Here is a 15,235-nt window from a genome sequence, read left to right as displayed (position 1 = left end):
TCTTATCAGACGAATGTCATCTAGTATTCCCAGGGCCATAACTTCCGGCGAAAAAGGTCAAAATACTGGCGTGATCAAAGATATATATCCGTAGATGCCTCATTCGACCGATCCGCGCAGGCGTGAGGAATTTATGTATATGTCTATGATCGCGCCGGAATTTTGCATGTATTTTGACCTTATTCACCAGAAGTGATGGCGCGTGGACGGCTGATGCAGAGCCATAGAAAAAAATTAAATATATATTTTAAATATGTATATTTTTCTTACACAAACGCATAGATTCGCTTCAGAAGGCCTTTATTAACACCCTGGAGCCGCGTGGAACACGTTATTTGATGGACAGATGCATTTTTTATGGACTTCAAAAAAAGAGCAACTATTACTGCTATTATGATGCTTGGATTAGCCAGAACATTTTTAATATAACTCAGATTTTATTAATCTGAAAGAAGATTGTCATACACACCTCGGATGACTTGAGGGTGAGTAAATCATGGGCTAATTTTCATTTTTGGGTGAACTATCCCTTTGATTTGGCAAAACATAAAACACAGACTTTGGGCAGTTTAACTGCTCAGGACAAACAAGAGACTCAAGAACAACCATCACAAAACAAAAAAACAGCCATAGATCATCCAGGGAACAACACACAGCATTGAGAATGAATGGTTCATAAACTTTTGAATGGGGTCATTTTAATGGACTATATGTAAACATGTCAAATATCTTATTCAGGACAGTACTAAATAAAAAAATAACACGCACTTTGAATGATCTCTTTTATTTAGTTCAAATGATTCACATTTTCACAGATTCAAGTGTTTCACATACTTTTTCTTGCCACTGTGTGTATATATATACATATATACATATGATGACATGTTGGTGTGACTTTTTTGTTATGCGTGTTAAAGTAAATAAATACCTTAAACAAGAAGTCCGCTGCGTAACCCGCACCAGTGCGGGCTCGGCAGAAGTGCGAATCGAGGGCGCATATCGACCGTGAAGGGGGCGCTAGCGAGCATCCTTCTGAGACCTAAAATGACAAATGGGACACCCTGCGGTCTCATGGACTTAACGGACACACGCACGCAGCGGCCATTGTAAGTCCACAAGACCGAAAGTGCACATGAAGTGTGCCATTTGGGACAGGCCCTATAAAGGTAACAAACAAGGCAGGTGATGAGGGAGAACAGGTGGGACAAATCAATCAATAATAAGGTAACAAGAGGGGCGGGGTCAAGACAATAGACAAGAGAGCACATGGCACAAGGAACACGTGACAAAACCATGTGCTAATACAAAACATGACTAAAGGCTTGTTTGACTTCATGCAGCGATGCGCAGACCGATTGGCGGCTGACTTGAAGCAGTGCATGCCGGTTAGAAATTTTGTCCGACTTGAGGCAGCGCCGATGCCACGTGACAGTGACATCAAAATACAGTGAGAGCGATTCGAAAGCAGTCGGCTAATCCGGTGCAGTTTCTCTATAGCGGCTGCACTGCACGAGCTCTGATGACGACACAGCTGTTCCACGATTGGCCAGATTCACCGAAAGTCAGCGATCACATGCATTTCGTGTTTATTCTAAAACCTTCAGCTCCACTAATGCTCACAAATCTGTTTTTTATAACAGAAAAACCTCCTTTAATGTAGTCCGGTGTTATGTTTCTCAAAATAAAACTGATAAAAACGTAGACCCCACTTCATTGATAGTGTAGGCTTATATGTTGAACTTTATTCTTGTACAAACACACGCTGTATTAAGCAGTGCATAAAGTATTACATGACAATAACGTCTCTGAAACATCTGTGTATTGACATCTTGCATTCACTTCAGCTGTGATAAAGTATGCAAACACAGTGCGAGCGTCACTGCGTGAAGCAGAAAGTGTAATTCTGCCGCAGCCGATGTCGAACACACCTAAACACAAGCATGGCCAGCAATGACAAATACCAGCCATGTGCTCACACAAAACACGACATAAAAACATATGACATAGTTCTGTCATAAAACTAAGAATATACTGAACAGAAGTGACAGAACCCTGACAAAAATAAAACAACGGGGAAAAAAATAACAATAAAAAGTGTGTAAATCACTAATTTGACACTGTCTGACAGCGACACCAGTGGTTAAAATTACAGCGGGTTGTGTCTCTCTCTGAGCTCATTGAAAGTAGTGTGCGTGGATTTGGAGGGAGGGAGGGAGGAGAGCTGGGTGGTTAATTTATAAAGAATGGGGGAAAGTCCCAGGAAAGGATGCTGTTAATTGGTATGTGTTTAATGTGTCTTCAAGATGGAAGATCTTTTAAGAAAGTTTTGAATTTGACAATGTGAGGATAAAATAATAAATTAAAATATGACTTGAGTTATTACATTCTAGCAGAAGAGTTTGACTATAACCCTATAAACCAAGATGTACAATGCAAGTTTTTGCCACATTTGCGCAGGAAGTGATGCGTCTGACAGTTAACACCTAAAGTACCTGAGAACTTATGAGAAGGGAATCTCGTACAAAGACAGGCAGTTTGTTCCCATTGATCAAATAACTTCAACATAAGTAAAAGTGTTTGTCAAATACCCAAATCAGGATTTGATGAACTGGAACCTGATATGAGGAATGGGGAAACTCCATTTCCCTTTCAGTCCCTTTCATGTTCAACGTACGTCGGAACTGACCGACGAATTGGGATCTGTTTTCAGAGACCAATCTACTTAGAGTGTATAGAAACGAGCCAATAAAGTTCACACATTCCACGCGCCGCCTCGCTGCGGTATAAATAAGTAAATGGATGTACCGCATATCGCTTTCAACTTCGGAGCCGAGCATTTCTATGTTCCTACGAAGAGTGTTTTTCAAGACTACGAGTCAAGAGAAGAAGAGGAAAACTGCCTACTTGCTTCCAGTGTCGGTGTTACGGTGCCTTACAGCGATGGTCGCGAGTGAAGAAAACAAACAGGTGTTTCCTTTGAGTGCTCACGCAGGCTTGCACCTTTAAACTGATGTGAGCTGCGGCCATTTCCCGTGTGCCTCGGCACTTCTCGGAGCGGTTTTTCTTCTTCTAAAAGAGCAACACGGTTTGACCCCGCGTCTTTTTCAAGATGTCATTCAAACCGTGTGTTTCTGGATGCCATCGGTTTCTATCTCCAGTTGACGGCCACGATCGCTGTCTCTCGTGTTTAGGCGTTCAGCACGCTGAGGCGGCTTTCGTGGATGACTCTTGTTCGCACTGCGCGAACATGACCATCGCAGTATTACGGTCTAGGCTCCAATACCTCAAAAGGGGTGGAGTCCCATTGCATATCCCCCGATCTAGTGGTCCTCCCGCTGCAAAGCAGAGGGCGGCTACTTTGGCTGATGTCTTTGGTGGAGACCTGAGGGTTACAGTGAGGGCACTCCCGCCGGGTCAACAGGCTCTTCGGGCCCCTCCCCCCTCCGCTGCGCCGGTAGAGCTTCCGGAAGAGCGCACTGGTCCTTCCCTTGGGGGGCCAGTCGTTACTTTCGGGGCTCCGACTGAGGATATGCTATCGATAGCTGCATCGGGGGACGAGCTAATGGACTCTGGAGATGAGGATCCGGCTGCGTTACTCCCTTCGGGTGTGGTAGCGTTGTCCGAGTCTGATCCAGAGCTCACAGCTATGCTTTCCCGGGCCGCCGCGAGTGTCGGGCTCGAGTGGAACCCTCCACCCTGTCCCGAACCCTCACGACTGGACGATTGGTATCTCGGGACAGACCGTGCTGGTTCTCAGCGCCCCGCCCCAGTAGCTTTCTTTCCGGAAGTGCATCAGGAGCTCACGAAGTCGTGGACGGTGCCCTACAGCACCCGTACACGATCGACTGACTCCTCCATCCTCACTACCCTCGATGGTGGCGCAGCTAAGGGATACATGGAGGTCCCCCCAGTAGAACGGTCGGTAGCGATGCAACTGTGTCCGAAGACCGCTACCGACTGCCGGGGTCACCCACGTCTCCCCTCCCGGGCGTGTAGGTTCTCGTCCGGCCTACACAGCCTGCAGGGAAGCTGCGTCATCTTTGCATGCCATGGCGCTCCTGCAGGTCTGCCAGGCCAAAGCGTTCAAGGAACTGCACGAGGGTAGTTCCGAACCAGGGGTTATGCAGGAAGTGCGTACCGCGACGGACCTCGCCCTCCGGGCGACGAAAGTCACCGCATGCACCCTGGGTCAGGCGATGTCCACACTTGTGGTCCAGGAACGCCACCTATGGCTGAACCTGGCGGATATGCGTGAGGCCGACAAAGTGCGGTTCCTCCACGCCCCTGTCTGCCAGGCCGGCCTCTTCGGCGACGCCATCGAGAACTTCGCCCAGCAGTTCTTGGTGGCCCAGAAGCAGACGGAGGCCATCAAGAACATCCTGCCCCGGCGACCCGCTGCTGCCTCCACCCAGTCGCCGGCCGAGGCGCCTCCGCCTCTGCTAAACCCAAGCAGCAGCCTCCACCATTGGGGAAGCAGGGCGTCGGTTGTAAAGGGGGCGCCCAACCCGTGTCGGGCATACCGAATACATCCGGCCCACATTCTCAATAAAAGAGCAGTTTCCCGTGCCTTCTCACCCACACTCTGCCCCACCTGGAGTACTCAGACAACACTCCGGGCCGCGTCCGGACCTCCCGAGTCGGGTCTGAGTGCTCCACCTCGCTGCCTCACCCCGGGTACGTCTGTGGTGCCGTTGGTCCCGCTTGTTCGGTCTCTGGGGGCCTGGCTAGGTCTCCCCAGGCCGTCACGCTGGCTCATCCGTACCATCAGACTCGGCTATGCGATTCAATTCGCATGCCGGCCTCCTAAGTACAAGGGCATCCTCTTCACCTCCGTGCGGAGCAGCGATGCCCATGTCTTGCGGTCCGAGATCGATGTCCTGCTGGCAAAGGGCGCGATCGAGCCGGTTCCTACTGCCGATATGAGGTCGGGGTTCTACAGCCCCTACTTCATTGTACCCAAGAAAGGGGGTGGGTTAAGGCCAATCTTGGACCAGCGCATTCTGAATCGGGCCCTGCACAAGCTCCCGTTCAAAATGTTAATGCAGAAACGCATTTTCCAATGCATCCGTCCCCGAGATTGGTTCGCAGCGATCGACCTGAAGGACGCATACTTTCATGTCTCTATCCTTCCTCGACACAGACCGTTCCTACGCTTTGTGTTCGAGGGGAGGGCATATCAGTACAAAGTCTTGCCCTTCGGGCTGTCCCTGTTGCCTCGCGTCTTCACGAAAGTCGTCGAGGCAGCCATTGTTCCCCTCAGAGAACGCGGCGTTCGGATACTCAACTATCTCGACGACTGGCTCAGTCTCGGGATCAGTTGTGCGAACACAGGGACATGGTGCTCAGTCACCTCAGCCTGTTTGGACTTCGGGTCAACCGAGAGAAGAGCAAACTCTGCCCCGCGCAGAGGATCTCTTATCTCGGTATGGAGCTGGATTCGGTCAGTGTTGAACTGCTTGAATACGTTCAAAGGCAGGACAGCGGACTCATTGAAATTCTTTCTGAGGCTCCTGGGGCATATGGCATCTGCAGCCGCGGTAACGCCGCTCGGATTTCTTCATATGAGACCGCTTCAACGCTGGTTGCGTGACCGAGTCCCGAGATGGGCGTGGCAGCGCAGTCAGTACCGGGTCTCAGTTACTCCTTACTGTCGTCAAACCTTCAACCCGTGGTTAGACCCCTCGTTTCTCCGGGCCGGAGAATTTCGGGTCTGTGGACGGGGCCCCAACTGCGTTGGCATATCAATTGCCTAGAGTTACTGGCGGTACGTCTTGCCCTGGCCCGGTTCAAGAAACCGCTCCGGGACAAGCACGTACTGGTCCGACAGGGTGGTCTACGCTCCCGTTGTATGCTCCGGCTTGCCTGCCATCTCCTCCTGTGGAGTCAGAAGTTTGTGAGGTCACTTCGTGCCATTCACATCCCAGGTGCACTGAACCAGACAGCCAACGAGCTCTTTCGTCAGTCGATACCTCCGGGCGAATGGCGACTCCACCCCCGGAGCGTCCAGCTGATATGGGACCACTTCGGAGTTGCACAGGTAGACCTGTTCACTTCTCCGGAGTCGACCCATTGCCAGTGGTACAAGTCCCTGACCGGGGGTACCTTAGGCATAGATGCACTGGCGCACAGCGATGGTCGTGGAACCTGTTCGTTGAGTGGTGTTCTTCCCACAGGGAAGACCCCCGAAAGTGTTCGATTAACGTTGTGCTTTCCTTCCTGCAGGATGGGTTGGAGCGAAGGCTGTCTCCCTCCACCCTCAAAGTGTACGTCGCGGTAATAGCGGCGTATCAAGTAGATGGTAAATCCTTAGGTAAGCAAGACTTAATCGTCAGGTTCCTCAGAGGTGCGAGGAGGCTGAATCCTCCTCGTTCAACCTCGTTACCCTCTTGGGATTTAGCCCTGGTGCTTAGAGCACTCCAGGGTCCACCATTTAAGCCTTTGCAGTCAGTTGAGCTAAAAATCCTGTCCATGAAAACAGTCCTCCTGACAGCGTTGGCCTCAATCAAGAGGGTAGGGGACCTGCATGCACTTTCGGTCGACAAATCGTGCCTAGAATTCGGGCCGGACAACTCTCACATTGTCCTGAGACCCCGGCCTGGATATGTGCCCAAGGTTCCTACCACTCCTTTTCGGGACCAGGTGGTGAAACTGCAAGCGCTGCCTTCGGAGGAGGCAGACCCAGCCCTAGATTTGTTATGTCCCGTCCACGCTCTCTGCGCTTACGTTGACCGGACTCAGAGCTTCAGATCCTCACAGCAGCTCTTCGTCTGTTATGGAGGCCAGCAGAAGGGAAAGGCTGTCTCCAAGCAGAGGTTGGCCCACTGGATAGTGGATGCAATCGTCTTGGCTTACCAGTCCTAAGACGTGCCTTGCCCGTTCGGGGTGCGAGCGCACTCCACAAGGAGCGTAGCTTCATCCTGGGCGCTGGCTCAAGGCGCCTCGCTGACAGATATATGTAGAGCTGCGGGCTGGGCGACACCTAACACGTTCGCTAGATTTTATAGCCTCCGTGTAGAGCCGGTATCTTCCCGCATCCTCGCCCCCAGTGGCCAGTAGCGCTAAGTACCCGTTCTAGTGCAACGCAACTCCCGCCCTCTGGGCCGCATACGTGCATCTATTTTGCTCCAGTTGAGTTCCCCGGAAACGGCTAACCCTGTGAGTTCCTCCATCATCCCTTTGGTGTCAGACGTTGAGGCCGTCTGATGCTAGGTTTGCACCCGTATGCTTGTGGAACGTGTGTGTAGGCTGGGTTCCATATGTTGCGGTCCCCTAACGGCTACCCCATATGTGTATTCTCCACGGTATCCGCTACCCCAATGGGCTAGCCCTGTGTCTTTCCCTGGACAGAGCCCGCTCTGTCGTCTCAGGGTGTGTTCTTTCCACCCTGGAACCAGGTTGGATCCACCCCAGAGACTTCCATATGTTGTACTACCCTGATAGGTTAGTCCTTATGCGTATTTCCACCTCTCCTTCCATTGAAGGATGTGGTCCGCAGCGTACCATCTCCCGAGACGGGCACGCTTTCCCAGCGTTATCCAATAGTCACGCTGAGTTGGTCTTGCAGGAACAGCAGTGACTGTCCTTCCCTGCCGGGAGCCCTGACTTCCACTCTAACATAGGAGTGGTCCAGCGAGCTCAGGCAGGGCGCTGGAAGGGCCAGCATCCCTGGCGTGTTGGTAGGATCCCAATTCGTCGGTCAGTTCCGACGTACGTATGTACATACGTATGTAACCCTCGTTCCCTGAAGGAGGGAACGGAGACGTACGTCCCGTCGCCATGTGCTGTGCTTCAGCTGAAGGCCCGAGCCACTTATCTCGGCTCTTCAGTTGAAAACGATATGTGGTACTTCCACTTCCGTATTTATACCCGCAACGTGGGCGGCGCATGGAATGCGTGAACCGCATGCCAATGTTTATTGGCTCGTTTCTATACACTCGAAGTAGATTGGTCTCTGAAAACAGATCCCAATTCGTCGGTCAGTTCCGACGTATGTCTAGTTCCCTCCTTCAGGGAACGAGGGTTACATTTGTAACCGAGACCATTTTTATAAAAAAATAAGATGAGGAAAGATTTAAAAAAATAAGTAAAAAAATGTGCTCAGTCAGCAATCATGGTATTTCATTTTCCTGAACTCATACATGTTGATTCCACCAGGTGGCGTCTGCACTCTGCAGTCAAGCTGGAGAAGTTACAGTAAACAGCAAATCTGTGCCAAAATTCTTGCCACTCCTCCCCTTACAGTACAGCACAACCCAACCACCAGTCACCAAAAGAGGAACTTGAGACACACAACAGGTCCATCTTCACCTGACTACATCAGAGACAGACGTACAGATTGTTCTTATTCCTTTAAGGGTGCAGGAAAAAACGCAATAAAAGAGAAACATGGATCCCAAAAAGTCTTCAACACTGCAGGACCCTCCAGAGTACTCCAGTGTTATATTCCCTTCCTCTGAGACCTATCCAAGCACTTCAGGTCAACCTGCGCAGCAGTATGGACTTCCGGAGGCACCTGGCCTGTTCCCCCAAGGGCCATATCCAGGGCAGACTGTTGGTAAACTAGCTTACCTTAGCTATATTAACGGTTTAACTTGCTAATATGATAACTTGGTTATTAATGTGCACAATAAAACAGAAATACATTAGCAAACGTTATCCAAAAAAACTTACATTCAGGAGAATGATAATAAGTAACAAGTAACGGTAACTTCATCGAGTTAAATTAACTTTATGAAGTTACCATTATTGCTGCAAACGTTGGCTTAGTAATTGAATAGGATATTGTACCACTTAAATTTGTTTAATCTCGTTCCTTATGTGAAATCTCCTAAATCATGGAGAGAAAAAAACAACACCCAAACTTGCATTCGGTCTTTGCACTCGACCACTTGTCTACCTAAATAACCAGTATTCAAGTGGGCATGAAGTGTGTGTAAAAACCTTTGACTACCAAAAGGCCACACTTACATCTAAATTGTGTTGAATTTTGAAGTTTATCTGAGAAGTTGTATTAGTTGGCTCAGGTGTGTTTATAAATTTGTTAAAACGAATGCAAACAGCAGATGTTTTATGTCTCTATTGGCACTCCATCAGTGCCAAACTAGAAATGACCGGAATGATTACACTGTAAACTGAGATTGAATATCCATGAGTAAACCCTTTTTTTGAGCACTCAGACCAGTTAGCCTAAATTAAAGGTTTCCTGCATTCGTCATGATTTAATGGCTGATGGCCTGACAAGAAGATTAAGAACATTAACATTCCTTGGCATTTATTGTGTAAACTTCCATCCATTTAGCCCAAAAAACGGATGCTAACGGCTTGGTCAAAAGGAATTCTGTGTGTAAGCCTTTTCAGCCTTTCGGTGAAGTTCTCTTAATTTATTGATATCTCATTTTAAATCTGACTCCATAAATAATTTTATCTGACTCCAATTTTATGTGACTCCATAAAATGTGTTACGTTTAGAGTTTATCAGCTGATTTTAAGATTAGTTGCGATTTAATTTAGATCGTTGATTTTTCTTAGTATCACTTATTTTCAAATATGGGACCCGGAACCGCTCAGAGGCAATAGTGTCACGACTCACTAGCTCTCACGCACACAAATTAGTTGGTTCTGGGATTACAGTGGATTGCAGAGTGAACTATTTTAACTTTAATGTACATTTATTTATAGCCACGAAGCTGCAACTTATAATACCAGCGACAGTCAGAAATCTGATTTTCTCTCATGCATGGCTCAATGCTCCCGCTATGGAGTCCTCAGTTTGATCTGTCCCAACAGAGAGATTTGCGGTAGAGTTACTTACTCCTCATGTGACCCTACTAAAATAATGATTTCATAAAGATACAGAATAAATCAAGATTAACATTTATTTTGGCCAGACAGGAAAAGTAAATAAGTAAACAAGAATCCATGGTACACAACTGATCAGCGTAAAAACATAAACACAATCACAAAGTAAGAAAAGAGTCATCATGTCTGGCACAATACATGCAATGTGTGTGTGTGTGTGTGTGTGTCCCAAAGACACTCACACAGACTGCATGGGGGTTCTGGTTACAGAATTTTTTCCCCCTGAAAGCTCTGTTACCCTCGCTTAAATACTCCAACTAGAACAAAAGGTTTGTAAATATTTGCAACACAAACACCTGGTTTTGGGGGAGTGGATCAGATATCTTTGAAGAGACTCCTCAAAAGGAGAACTGAATTCTCATTAGTTTTCAATCTTTCTACTACTAGTGACTGCAGTGAAACTGAGACCATTTTACCATTCGCACCGAGATCTTTAAAAAGACATCAAACATGAAAGGGATAAAACAATAGATTTACAAGATACATCATCACTGGTATATCTGCATTTGGTGACTTGAAAACAGGGCAAGGAGAGGGCAAAATGGGGAGGGGGAGAAATGTTTGTCAGGGTGGTGTCACACAGTTTCTGTGAGATCTTCTCTCAAGATTAGTGACTTTTATTGTTCTATTGCTGGGGTGTGTATCTCAGCTTTTGTCTTAGCACCAAAACCGATCCTTACAATTGCAATAAATAAAATTTAATTTTTAAAACCTATAAACTTTATATGTTGTTGTGACTTGATTCTAACAAATAAACATCATTTGGTTGATTGTTAAAGTAAATAGTGTTTCTTTAAAGGACTAGTTCACTTCAAAATGGAAATTTCCTGATATTTTACTCACCCCCATCTCATCCAAGATGTTCATGTCTTTCTTTCTTTAGTCGAAATGAAATGGCATTTTTTGAGGTAAAACATTCCAGGATTTTTCTCCCCATCTTAGACTTCCATGGCAACCAAAACTCCTCCAAGTGCCATTGGCTCAAAGAAAATCAGAATGAGAACAGAATTGGTTAACATTATGTTTCATAATTGTTTTCACAGACTCAAAATGCCAACCTCTCAGGACGGCAAGCATTAGCAGAGAAGAAATCCACTCGGAATCCTGCCGGCGTTGTACTTGGCCTTTTATTTGGTCTATTGTTGATTGTCTTAAAGTTTATAGTTTTTAAGAATAAATATGTCTACTCTAAAGCCTAAGAGCTGTCATGGTTGGAAGCAGATTACAAAATTCTCAGATTACAAATTACATTTTCAGTATTTAATATCAGAAAAATTTTCTTAGTGCATATGAGTCTGCCATCGTATTTTATATCAAACTGTAAGACTAATCGATGCGTTTGTGTAAGAAAAATATCCGTTTTTAAAACTTTACAAACTGTAATCTCTTACTGTAATCTCTAACTTCCGTATGACGTAGGACTCAAGCTAATGTAAGAAATAAATACACAAAAATATGTTATTACATGTTAGGGTTTGGCTATAACCCAGACAAGGCAAGGCAAGTTTATATATAGCACATTACATACACAATGGTAATTCAAAGTGCTTTACATAGAAAAGGTATTCAAATAATGATAAAATAATCACAAAATATGCAAAAGAAATAAAAGTCCTGAATCACTAAATTGGTATGGGAGAGATTGAGAGTCAGGTTTGTGATTTTACACTAACTTTGTGTCTAGTGTCTTTTCGCTCTCAGAGGTGGCAACCGCAGCTGCAACGTGCACCTCACATTTAATAAATAAATAAACAGCTGATTAAACCACAGTAATTTGGATTTAAATAACAGTAATAATATGTCAAAATGATATTATGTTTTAACTTTATCGGGGTATAGGCTATATTAAGCATCGTCCGCCTCATCACCTCTCTTTTTCTGCTTCATTCGTCACTGGCACGGGCCCTATTCGGCGCTGGCATATAACTTCTTTCCTAGACCACCAGCCTCTTTCAGCCTTTAAACGCTCTCTCAGACTCAGAGGTTTCTCACACTTAACGTCTGAGTTTGCCTATCACTCAGACAAGATGTGCAAGATGTTTTAACCACATTTGTGCAGGAAGTGGAGCATCTGACATTTAACACCTACAGTACCTGAGAATCTCGTCAGACAAGCAAACAACCAAAATACCACAAAAACATACAGTTGGTTCCCAACTTCCCAGTTATAATCTACTTCAATTTAAGTGAAAGTTCTTGTCACTTTTTCCCATTACAGTACAACACAACCCAACCAGTCACCAAAAGAGGAATGTGATACACGGAACAAATCGTTCTTATTCGTATAAGGGTGCAGGGAAAAACGCAATCAAAGAGAAACATGGATCCCAAAAAGTCTCCAACGGAAGCAGGGCAGCTTTTAGTTCCACTACAGTGGGACCCTCCAGAGTACTCCAGTGTTGGATCTCCAGCAGTATCTGGCCTGAGCACCCAAGGGCCATATCCGGAGCAAACTGTGGTCACTGTGCAGCCTCCAGTTAATGTGTCCTTCACTCCACTGGACAAACCAGAGCCAGATTACCTGTGCTATTCCATCTTTACCCTGCTGTGCTGCTGTTTATGAACGGCTGCTCTTGTTTACTCCATCACAGTAAGTGGTTTATACACCGGTCTCACCTCACTTAGCATATTTACAACTGAAAGGTCTACTCTTTAAAATAAATGAATATTTTAAAATAATATGGGACATAAATATTGTTTAGAAAGTGTTTATAGACAACACTTTATATTAACGGCTAAACAAGTCTTCAGAGGATCACAGTTCGTGTCAAAATAAAGGAATCAAAGTGGAACTGAAACAGACAATAGAGACTGCTACAGAAAATAGAAAATATAGCTGAAAAGCAGCAATTATTGGAGGCCAAAAGACAACAGAAGCAAACAAGGAAGCCAGCAGCAGACCAACTGCAAAAATTAGTAAAGACATTTGGAGACAACTTTAAGCAAAACGGTTGAAAACCCTCATAAATACATTGAGTTGTATAGAGCCAATTTCATGTTTTGTTTAATTAGAGCGCCAACAAGTGCCGCTGTCCCACCACTTTTTTGTGTCTTCGGAGTGCCCCCATACATAAGCGTCTCAAATCTGGTTAAATGTCTAATTTAATTTGAAGACATTTGTATTTATGAGCATATAAAAAATAATCCACACCTGACTTTGATTGCATTTTTTTGCCACTTATCAAAATTTTGACATTTGGCCATTAACTTATAATCAACCCACTATGATTCCGATTTCTCGATCGGACTACCGGTTTTGAAGAAATTTGCGTTGTTTTGACGTTAAATTACAACTTTGAACAAATAAGGCGAAACCTAGCATGCTAGCACGTTTGATATTGTTGTACTCGACTGTAAGTGCTGATGTTGGTTGCCCTTACAAAAAATAACCATGGTTTTATTATAGTAAAAATGTAGTAACCATGTTTTTTTGGCTAATTGATTACCATTTATATATCCACAGTTTTACCACAATTACCATGGTAAAACTATGGTTAGAGTAGCAAAGCCATGGTTAATTTGTGGTTACCATGGTCTAACTATAATTACCATGTTGTTTTTTTTTGTTGGTTTTATTTGTAGTAAAACCATGGTTCATTTTCGAAAGGGTGGGCTCTACCCAGCTCTAAAATACTTCCTGATATACAACCTTTAACACATCAAAAGTCATACAAGTTAACTTACGGCATTGCCTCTATGATGCTTTGTAGCGGATGCGAATGGATTGATAACAAGAGCACACCATGTCAGTTTCATTTAGGAAGGGCTAACAGGAAGTGACTTAACAGGCAGTGACTTAACAGGCAGTGACATCACATGATACGAATAAGTGTTTTTACAAACGATTTCCTTTACAGTTTTTCTCAGTCGCTTTGGTACATTTCTCGAATCATCCTCGACATTTGCAAAACAGTAAGTGCATTTCTCAAAACAATTCGTACAATTAGCCCAACACCATGGATTACCTGCAAAAGCCAGTCTCTTGCTCAAAATCCTTAGTTCATCTCTCAAAAGTAAATATCTGTATCAATGAACATGTCAGTGCCATCAGAATAACCCTACCAGAATAACCCAGAATAAGTCCTTGTGTCATTGTTTACGGATAAGACAGTCAAATTGCTTAGTCATGTTGTCAATATAACTGTACTCTAGAGGGATGTTCTGATGTAAATATGGCTAAAGTTTTGATGACAATTATTGTAAATTGTAGGTTACACCTTAGTGTATGTGGGAATTTGATTGCAAGAGACTGTACAAGATTCACATTTACGCTTTTACTGTTTGTACTCTAATTTGCTGACAGACCATGTCATTGCGATACAGAAAGGAAAAGACAGCACTGCATAGCACAAAGAAAAAAAAACAGAAAAACAAAAGTAGAAATGTGAACGTCTATCGGAAATGTATAGAAATATCATTGACATATTATGACAACTTGTTCAACCATTTTGCATGTAAAGACTTATGCTATGAACTAATGCCTAAATGTTGTGGGGGGTGAGACTATTCAACAGAGACCCATTATGTGGGGGGTGAGACTATTCAACAGAGACCCATTATAATACATTTTGATCAACATGACATAAGCAACTGATAATGTAGAAAACAGCAGAGAATTGTGCATAATTATTTGCATGGATGTACACAAGCATTTGCAACTTGTTCAAAGAAATGAGAAACTGCTTTTTCGATGTGCACAAGTGACACAATGATGTGAAGATTGAACAGGTAGTTTTGAGAATTTCAATTCTGATTTGAGAAATGTACCAAAGCGACTAAGAAAAACTGTAAATGAAAAGTAATTATTAACTTCTCATTTTCCGCCTGAAGATATACATCAACAAATATTTAGTAGATATTTGAAAATGAAAACCCTTAAGGACAACACACTAACCATTCAGAAGATATAAGAAAAATTGCCATTTTCGTATGGCTCTGACCTCCTAGGTACTTATAATTGTAATTTGTAATTTTATAATAATTTGTCACATTTATATAGCACTTTTCAAAGCACTCAAAGCGCTTTACACTCTAAAAAAAAAGGTTCTATATGGCACCAAAAATGGTTCTTGGCTCGTAATCATAGGGGAACCTTTTTTAGTGCTATATAGCACCAATTTTGGTGCATCAGTGGTTCTTCAGCGGTTCTTCAGAGGTGCTATATTAGCACATTAGTCAAAGAACCGCTGAAGAACCACTGAAGCACCAAAATTGGTGCTATATAGCACCTGGATGATGCGACGGCAGCCATATTTCGCCAGAACGCCCACCACACACCAGCTGATTGGTGGGGAGGAGACAGAGTGATGAAGCCAATCTTATATATATATATATATATATATATATATATATATATATATATATATATATATATATA

At 44.4% G+C, this 15,235-nt stretch overlaps 1 protein-coding gene across 2 annotated transcripts in view; it reads left to right on the top strand.

Moving 5' to 3' along the window:
* The window catches only part of LOC307139074 (synapse differentiation-inducing gene protein 1-like), a 49,081-nt gene that overhangs the window by 3,207 nt on the left and 30,639 nt on the right, over nucleotides 1-15,235 (top strand). The window contains exon 2 of one of the 2 annotated variants that reach the window (XM_079837877.1): nucleotides 8,155-10,637. The exons of the other annotated variant lie outside the window; for it this stretch is intronic. Coding sequence (XP_079694003.1) covers nucleotides 8,155-8,283 — 129 coding nt within the window. The 3' untranslated portion in view covers nucleotides 8,284-10,637. Of the gene's footprint in view, nucleotides 1-8,154; nucleotides 10,638-15,235 lie in introns of those variants that run through there. 2 annotated transcript variants of the gene reach the window in all.

The sequence above is a fragment of the Gobio gobio genome (genome assembly GCF_949357685.1).
Source record: "Gobio gobio genome assembly, chromosome: 15".
Classification (NCBI taxonomy): domain Eukaryota; kingdom Metazoa; phylum Chordata; class Actinopteri; order Cypriniformes; family Gobionidae; genus Gobio; species Gobio gobio.
Note: the sequence above shows the minus strand (reverse complement) of the source record. Positions and strands in the feature narration are given on the sequence as shown.